This window comes from Morus notabilis, unplaced genomic scaffold, assembly GCF_000414095.1.
Source record: "Morus notabilis unplaced genomic scaffold, ASM41409v2 Scaffold449, whole genome shotgun sequence".
NCBI classification, from domain to species: Eukaryota; Viridiplantae; Streptophyta; class Magnoliopsida; order Rosales; family Moraceae; genus Morus; species Morus notabilis.
Window position 1 is genome coordinate 202474 of NW_010357144.1, and position 9530 is coordinate 212003.

The window sequence follows — 9530 nt, forward strand, 5'->3', positions numbered from 1 at the left end:
TGTAATCATATATATTATATTATATAACTGAAGTATTATTTTTCATTATATAATCTTATAATATATCTTATAATATTATAATTATATTAACCATTTTAATAATATTATTATATTCTATATCATAATTTTTTAATATATTATATAATAATAATTTTATTATATTATACTGCATTTTATATATTATATTAATTATATTGGTATATAAATTATTAATGTTATATGTAACATAACATGAAAATATCCAAATTCCATTCTATAATATTTTTAAAATTACAACTAAATAAATGAATCAACATTCTTTTCCATTTAATTACCATTACCATTCTTTTTCCCATTATCATTACCATTACTTCACTGCAACTAAACACACTCTAAGAGTGTGTTTGGTTGGAGTGAAAGATGGAGGGATGAAGGTAGAGAGCAAATCATTTGTTTGGTTGGAAGGGGGAGAGGGAGAGCTCATCCTCTTGGGCCCAAAAAATTAGATCCTTTCAATTTATGGGAGGATTCATAGGGGGCATTTGGTATGTAGGAATCAGTAGGAATCATATTCCTGAAAAAGTGATGGAGGGTAATATGATTCCTAGGAATAATACATTATTGTGTTTGGTTCTATACATGAATCATTCTCAAATTCCTAGGAATATTACATTACCGTGTTTGGTTGTGCATGAGAATGTTGTAAATTAAAAAAAAAATATTTTTTTAAATGAATAATAATAATAATTATAAATTTTAACAAAAGCATGTAAACTACACCAACTTGAAAGCCTAATATAGAGAAGCATAACAAAGACCAAAACAGTGACGGACAACATCTTTAAAACAAAATTTTCATTAAAAAAAAATTTTAAGCAAATAATATATTAGCAAAATTACAGCAGGAAATGAATGATGAATAATAATTATAATAATAATAATAATTATAATTATTACTATTATAATAATAATAATAATAATAATTATTATTATTATAATTATTATTATTATTATTATTATTACTATTACTATTACTATTACTATTACTATTATTATTATTATTATGAGATTCCCATGATTTTGAGATTCCTGGGAATTTAAATAACACCCTATTGGGTGGGTTTAGGATTACCCCAAAATGTGGTAATGTGAAACCCATGGGCTTCACTTTCCTGGGTTTTAAAAAAGTATAATAATTGTACCAAACATGGGAATATGAAAGATTCCCATTCCCACTCTTATGATTACCCCATACCAAACACCCTCATAGAATCTATAAACTTTTATGTCTAAAAGACTATTTTACCCTCAAAACAAACTATTAACAAATAATTTAAATTGACAATATAATAATTTTATAAATAACTATCATCCATCCTTTCAACTCTCTCTCTCTCCTACCAAACAGTATGAACGATTACTATGATACTCTCCCTCCTCCTTACTCTCTATTCCTTTAACTCTCTTCATTTTTTCTACTATGCATCCCTCTAACCAAACGGACCCTAAAAATGAGTGAAAATGCACGAGAGATGGAGAGAGCACGTAACTCTACTAGTTTTATTATTCTTTATAAAATAGAAACTAGAAACTTTTTTTTTTGGACTAAAAAACTAGAAACTAGAAAGGCTCTCTTTCAGAAAAAAAATCAAAAAAGGGTAAGAATATATAATCATTTTTTATGCTTTAATTTTTTTCTTCCTTTTTTCACGCAGCATGAGAAAAGCACGTAACTTTACTAGTTAGTATCGAGAGGTTCTCTTTTAGGAAACAAAACAAAAACAAAAGAGAAAGGGAAAGAAGAATTTTTATGTTTTAATATTTTTGGAAAAACATTGTACAAACAGAGAGAGGCGGATCTATATAAATAGCTATATGTTCATCGTCCATTTGTCATATAAACACTGAAGAAGGAGAGGTGTTTAACGAGGTGATAAACTCAGTCGGTTTTGTTTTAAAGAAGGTACAGAAAGAAAGCTTTTCTCCTTCCATGAAAATTTATGTATTAAAATATCTAATAATCTAATAATTATTGCCTAAGCAAGTAATCTCTTGATGTCTAATTGGCTGTATTATCAAGACACAAAAAAATTAAAATAAAAAAGAAATTGTTTTATGGTAATATATGGGGGTAGGAGTATTGCCGTGTTTAATCGGCTGTGTTAAGGATTAATTTAAATGCTATGTATTAATTGATTTTTGGCCAACTTTATCTTATAGGGAAAGCTTATGAGTAATTAGTAATTATATTATTATGATGCTGTTAGAAGTGATCTCGCATGCAGGATTTTAGATCATTTAATAAATTTTGCATATCAAATTGTGTCAAATCAATATCATATTATTAAAAAAATGAAATACCTTTTTCAATGCATGTACCTATTTGACATCTGAATCAATTTCCTTATCCGGAAACTTGAATTTATTTTATTTATTTATTTATTTTTGGTGCAGTGAAGAGATGACAAAAAGAGCTAAAGGTAGCATCCAGAATGGCAAGATGTGGATCTGGGACTTCTGCGTCTGATAAAAACATAAAATATGTGGGGGCATTTAAAATTCAGTCCAAATAACTATCATTCATCCTTACAATTTACAAAGTGAGAAAAAAAATACATAATATTGTCACGTGTTATAGTGTGGTTTAGGTAGGTTCTATCGTTAAACGGGTTATTTTTCTCACCCCTTAGTCTGATAATGAAGTTTCTAGAAATGGAGGGAAAATAACGAGAAATTAGTTCATATTGCAGCACCAAGGCAAGTGTGGTAAATAAAGTCATATTTCACGTTATTGTCAAGGAGTGGATTTCTATTTTCGTTCGTTTTCTTTTGTTGGTTTATGGCTTGTCTTGTGGGGCTATGTTGGTACTTAATATCAAGAATGTGATGAGTTTTTATATTTTACAACTGTTAATTTTGTTATTATTAATTATTATTTACAATCTTCATTCTCTCCAATCCAACCCAAGTTTATTTGGGTGGATTGATTTTGATCTTTTGGACTGATTTGAAGTTTTGAACCAAAGGCGCTTGGGTTCGTTGGAAAACGCGAACCCACCCCATTGCTGATACAAAACGACATATCACTTATCGTCGTTTAATCATACAAGTGTTTTGTAGTGCACCTGCATTACTGTTGAGTTATTTTAGAGAGGATGCGTGATACAGTATGTTTGATAGAGTTGAGAGGTATTTTTGAGTTTTTAATACCTCTCAACTCTATCTTCTTTCCACCTCTCTCTCTTTCCCTCTCCGGTTAGGTCTACCATAGTCGGGTGACCGGCGACCGCTAAATATCGTATTTACTCATACGTACGATATCTTTTCATTAATTAATGATTATTTATATACAAAATACAAAAAGAGATTCAGTAGATTTTCCAATTCTAATTCAAATTAAAAGAATCTTCTTAAACTAGATATCAACTTAAATCATCCACTTCTAAAATTCAAAGAAAGAGAAAATCTGCTGTATGAAATTTAAATAGAGATAAAATCTAATCTAGTATAAACTAATCTAAATAAATATAATTAAAACATAATTTTAAGGTATAAATACCTATATAACATTTATCCTTTCAACGTCCATTCATTCGCCATATATACACTGAAGAAGGAGAGGTGTTTTACAAGGTGATAAAAATTCAGTCGGTTCTGTTTCAAAGGTATGGAAAGCTTTTTTCCTTCCCTGAAAATTTATTAGTATTTGCCTATAAAGCAAGTAAACTAAATTATCAAGCTAGCATAAAAAAATAAAAATCTTTTTTTTTCTAAGGAAAGAAAACCGTAAATCGTTTAATAGTTGCATAGGAGTTTTGGCATAATCTCGGTCGTGTTAACGATTAATTAAAATGCTATGTTGTTGTTGTGTGCGTTTAACATACTCATCATATGTTGATTATTATGATTTTTGGGCAACTTTATAAATTGAAACATCATAGAGGAGAATTTATGGGTAATTAGTATTTATTTTTTGTTGCAATTGGAGGTCATCTCTTGCATATACATATTTGACACGATTTCATCAGATGTTCTCACACAAATTTAAATTTCTGTTCAAATATAGGAACCAACTTGACTTGGTATTCATTTTTTTTTTTTTTTTTTTTTTTTTTGGCGGGGGACAGTAGTTCATATTCCAGCGCTAGGGTTCTTCAAACGACAACATGCTTGACAAAATCATAAAATATGTGAAGGCATTTAAACTTCTGGAACCTCCAACATACGCGGGGAATTCCGATCCTTGTGAAGCAGAAGATTGGCTTCGTAGGGTGACAAAATGCTTGGAAATCATTAAAGTTCTCGATGATCTTCAAGTTGAATTGGCTACACTTATGCTTACCGGTGACGCCGAACGTTGGTGGGAGTTTACAAAGATTGGACATGGCCCCACAGGCATGTCATGGGCAAACTTTAAACATCGGTTTCGCAATAGGTATTTTCCAAGTTGTCTTGAACGGCCAAAAGCCAAGGAGTTTGCCTTGATAACTCAGGGTAACATGAACGTATCTCAGTATGTGACCAAGTTTATTCAGTTGTTCTTGTCTCGGTATGAAGCATCTATGGTGGAACTAGAGAATAAGAAAATACGAAACTTAATAATGGGATTGAGACCTTCTATTAGATCTCCAATGGGTAGGTTGAAATTTGATACTTTTGAAGACGCCGTGAATGAAGCTTTGAAGATTGAGATGCGCGATGAGACTAATATTTAAAGAGCGGAGGAAAGATAGAGATTAGGGCATTACCTTTTAATTTTTAGTTTTTTTTTTTTTTTCATTGAATGGAGATTTATATTATTTTAGGATTATGATTGGTTTCTCATTACCAATTTAAGTCAGTACCGGTGGCGGGGTGATGATGATTTGTGAGGAAAGTGCTTGTTGATTTGTTGGTGAGTTTTTTTTTTTTTTTTTTTTTTTTTTTTTTTTTTTTTTTTTTTCATTTTCTGAAAATTGAATAAAATTATGTTGGATAGGTTTTAGTATATTCTAAATCAATGAAAGTGATTTCCATGGTTTGTATTATTCTCGGTCAGAAAAAATTTACACAATTATACCAAATATAGGAATCTTGCAAATTCCATTATATTCTCATGCCTCATAATATTATTGTATATCAAAGACTCCCGTAGTCTTTCTAGTCTTTGATGAGTGTGAATAAAATAAGACCGAGTGCAATGCGATTTGGATGGTTATTTGTGCAAAATACAAACCAAAGCACAAGTGCCTTAAAAGGAGTTTTGTTACCTTCACTAAAAAACAACTAAATAAACAACCCAATATCATTTTGTTAGGGCCTTGAATCTTGGTAAATTTTGACCAACCAAAAAATTTAACTCCTTTACTAAAAATCAAATATTTTACAAAATAAAAATAGTCATCATATATCAATACAACCAGACATTTGAATGCAATTATATCTATATATGTGTGTGTGTGTATATATATATATATATATATATATTAAAAGTTTTGTTTGAAGCATAGAACGTGTTTTTAATTTGATACAAAGATACCCTACCACTCTATCTTTATGTAAACGTAAAATGTAAAATGTCTAGTATCTTGGTCGATATTTTTTTAATTATTGGTATTGAAGGAATGGATTTCAATTTTTATTAGTCTTTTGTTGTTGGTTGATGACTTATCTGGCTATATTGAAATTTAATATAAAGAATGTGATGAATTTTAGTTTTTTCATAATCTTTTGTGTGTGTGTGTGTGTGTTTTTTTTTTTTTTTTGCTAATCTATTTTTTTAACCTGCCCAATGTTGGCTGATTTTTTTTTGGTTGGATTAAGTTTTAAATCAAACAGATCAAACGATCTTTTTTTTTTTTTTTTGCTGAATAAAAACTTTTTTGAAAAGGAGGAAGATCAAACCAGAAGTTCAGAAATCCCAATCCACCTCTCAATAGCTCAAACAAAACGACATATCACTTATCATCGTTTAGTCCAAACACATAGACCGGAGCGTAAGGACCGGACCGGCTTATGACACCGACTATCTTTCTTTAGCGATTTTTATTTTTATTTTTATTTTTTAATTCTTCTCCTTAAATTTCCAAAAAACAAAAGATTCTCAAAAAAATTTCCCAAAAGCAAAAAGTCGGCTCCGGAGTCTTCTTTCGCGTGAAGAAGACGCTCCTCTCTCTCTCTCTCTCTCTCTCTCTCTCAAACAGCCGGAGACGCAAACCCTAGACTAGAAAGAACCTCGCTTTCCCGATCATGGCGGACGCAATCTCATCCCCGGATCACGAGCGAGGGTCCGACCTCTCCAAGCCCCGTCTCTACAACCCCTACCAGGATCTCCAGGTGCCGATCCGAAACCTCTACCAGCTCCCAACCTCCCCCGAGTTCCTCTTCGACGAAGAAGCTCGCCGCCAGCGCCGATCCTGGGGCGAGAACCTTACATTCTACACTGGATGCAGCTACCTCACCGGAGCCGTCGGCGGCGCCGGCGCAGGCCTCGTCACCGGCGTCAAGTCATTCGAGCCTGGCGACACCACGAAGCTCCGCATCAATCGCATTCTAAATGCTTCGGGTCACGCGGGACGCGTTTGGGGGAATCGATTGGGCGTGATCGGATTGATGTACGCCGGTTTGGAGAGCGGCATCGTATCGTTGAGGGATACTGATGATGTGTGGAACAGCGTCGCGGCTGGCCTCGGTACGGGTGCTCTGTATCGGGCGGCGAGAGGGGTGAGGTCGGCGGCGGTGGCGGGCGCGGTCGGCGGGGTTTTGGTCGGCGCGGCGGTGACGGCGAAGCAGGTGGTCAAGCGATATGTGCCTATTTGAGAGGGGAGATTTTATTGTGAGTGTTAACTCTTGTTTATTTAATTTGGCCAATTTTGATAGTTAGGGCATCGTCCATGGAAAAAGAAGATTATAAGAAGAATGGACAATATGTTGTCTTTGAAACTTGAATTTAACTTTGTTGTTGAATAGCTCAGCATGGGAAGCACATGCTTTTATTACGATTTTATTGAATTCCATAGAATTCGTGGAAAACCCAGATAAATAAATAATTGAAATGGATTTGATATTGTGGATATTACGATCTGTTCTGTTACTACTAATATTATTTTCAAGTTTGCTTGTTCGTTTATGAATGGAGTTTTGTGCGTGTTTTATTAAGAATATGCTTTGGTTCTTGTTTGTAATTTGATATCTTATGTTCTTACTTGTTTGGGAGCAATAGATTACTTTTCCTGTGATGTTAAGAGAGGAGTCTATGTCTTAACTGTTGTTATTATATTCTTATAATACAACGCTATGTTTGATTGGCAGTTTGTCTTTTACGGACTTGTATTGACTGGTTCATTACTTTTACAGTATCTAATTTTGTATTAAATTGGCACAAACCCGTTATGGTCGTAGCTTTGTTAGTTCAAGGAAGAGGGTTTCTAGGGAACTTTACAACCCAGTTTAGCTTGTTTTCTATTGCTTTGGTTAAACTTATTAGAAAATAAATTATGCCTTGTGTAATTTTCTTCAGAAGTTCTAATACCTGGTCTGAATTCTTTTCAGATTCCTTATTAGTCTTCTTGTCCTGTAACCATCCCTCTTCCTCGTCCTTAGCCTCTCTCTTTTGTCTCTCATAACGTGCTCTTTCTCTGTCATCTCTTAAGTCTTCCATAATTCAGGTACAAGTAATTTGTCTACTTAAAGTCTCAATCCATGTAAGAGCGAGATAACCACAGAAAGCATCCATTTTTCTAGCCTTGTAGCCATCTGACCGAGTGATTCAATCAAGCCTGGTCTTAGGTCTGGTGTAGCTCAAATAGTATGATGAAGTTGGATTGCTTCAATTAGGAGTACCACCTGATGTCGCCTAGTAGGAGTGTTATGTATCCCAATACATCCCGACTACCTGAGTCGGTGTGTTAAGTATTTTTTTAGCAGTGCTGCTGCGGACCAACCCAAAGTAGTCATCATATTAGGGAATAGAAGAAGGAGAATTCAGAATAGAACATCCAATTATTAGAAGATTCCCAAATTGAACTACTAATTATTTTTGCATTTCGGAGTTTAGATTTGAATGAGCTTACCGATAGTGGTATCTTTAGCATACGTACTCTTTTTATGGTTCCACAAGAAGAGCATTCTATTGTGCGTTAATTCTAGCACAGTGAAGAAAGATGTTATACTAAGTTTGCAATCTCTTTGTTGAGGATGTATAATTATAGAACTTCTCTTATTTCGGATCTTAGTGAAATTCTCCAGGGTCTTGGATTTGAGTTTGTGATATCACTGGTACACCTTTAAGTTATTTGATTTCTTTACTGGAAGCTTTCATTTGCTATCTGTTTAAAACAAGGGTAGAGGGCATTTAACCGTAGACTGCTTGTTTCATCAAATTGCGAGTATTACCGAAGCGCAACAGTATCAGAAAACGCAACTTTGCAAATAACTTTGAGAAAGAACTGACGCGCGGAAGAAATGGTATCACTCATGTAGTCAGTTAATTCTCTCAATTGGAGCTTAGAGATGAATGCATGGGAGTCATTTAAATCCCTCGTTAATCCAAGCAGCAAGAGCAAAAAATAAAAAAATAAATAAAAATATTTATTTGAACTGTCCATGTCCCCGAAAACTTTAAGACAGTTTGTTTCGCTCGTTCGAATTAGAGTTGTCAAACGTGTTGGGCCGACACGGCACGTCCGACCCCACACCCGTGGCGGGCCTGGGCCGTGCCTGGCATGGCCCTACACAATGCAAGGCCGTGCCAGGGCCGGGCTTGAGGAGAAACTCTCAAGCCCGGAACTGGCCCGTGGCCCCAGTCCATAAGGGCTAGAGCCGGGCCTAGGCCCAGGCTCTTCACAGGCCGGCCCTGGCCCTTGTATTTTTTTTTTTTTTGTGCAAAATTCAATTAAAAAAAAGAAAATATATCATATGTCTTCAAAAGATGTGATTTTATTGAATTGAGATAATACGAATAAGTACACATAAATGACTGTCTCGTTAAAAATCTTGCCAAGTAAAACCCGTGGGGAGATCGGGACAAAACCTTAGCGAAGGAAAAAATAGTGCAGTATTCTAGAATAAGTAAATTACAAAACCTAAGTGTTTTCAGAAAATTCTGTTATTTCAAAGTTAGAAAAATAGTCTTGCATTGAATCATCCGTATATTGTTGTTTTCGTCTTCTGACATCTTTTCAGTCTTTAATGCACATTAATCCCTCTAAGATATTTGGATGCATTCTGCTTCTCTTTTCGTCAAGAATTCGGTTGCTTGCACTAAATGCTTGTTCCGATGCTATCGTTGACACTGGAGTTGTCAGAATATCACGAGCTATTACGGACAGTATTGGAAAACGATCGGTCTTACTCTTCCACCACTATAAGATATCAAGTTTGTCGTCATCAATTACAAAATTGGATTCAAAATATTTTACTAGTTCGGTAGACGCTTGTGTTGATGACGATCTGGTTGTTTTCTCTTTCTTCTTCAAGAAACTTCACGACGAGCCTTTAGGCTCCGAACTGCCAGTTGACGTCGAAGTTCCTTGTTCGTTTTGACCTGTGTTGTATTTTGCTTTATACAAACC

General features: G+C 34.2%; 2 protein-coding genes across 2 annotated transcripts; both read left to right on the plus strand.

Annotated features, from left to right (window-relative positions):
* The first annotated feature begins 4145 nt into the window (after positions 1-4145).
* LOC21396640 lies at positions 4146-4694 on the plus strand. The gene has a single exon (XM_010089404.1). The coding sequence runs from the start codon at positions 4146-4148 to the stop codon at positions 4692-4694; it is 549 nt and encodes a 182-aa protein (XP_010087706.1).
* Positions 4695-6060: 1366 nt separating this feature from the next.
* Positions 6061-7033, plus strand: LOC21396641 (mitochondrial import inner membrane translocase subunit TIM23-2). The gene has a single exon (XM_010089405.2). It carries the CDS (start codon positions 6208-6210, stop codon positions 6775-6777), a length of 570 nt encoding a protein of 189 aa, XP_010087707.1. The 5' UTR covers positions 6061-6207; the 3' UTR covers positions 6778-7033.
* Positions 7034-9530: the final 2497 nt, after the last annotated feature.

What these genes read in the sequence shown, in the direction of transcription:
- LOC21396641 (XM_010089405.2), top strand. Translation starts at nt 6,208, where the DNA reads ATGGCGGACGCAATCTCATCCCCGGATCACGAGCGAGGGTCCGACCTC.
- LOC21396640 (XM_010089404.1), top strand. Translation starts at nt 4,146, where the DNA reads ATGCTTGACAAAATCATAAAATATGTGAAGGCATTTAAACTTCTGGAA.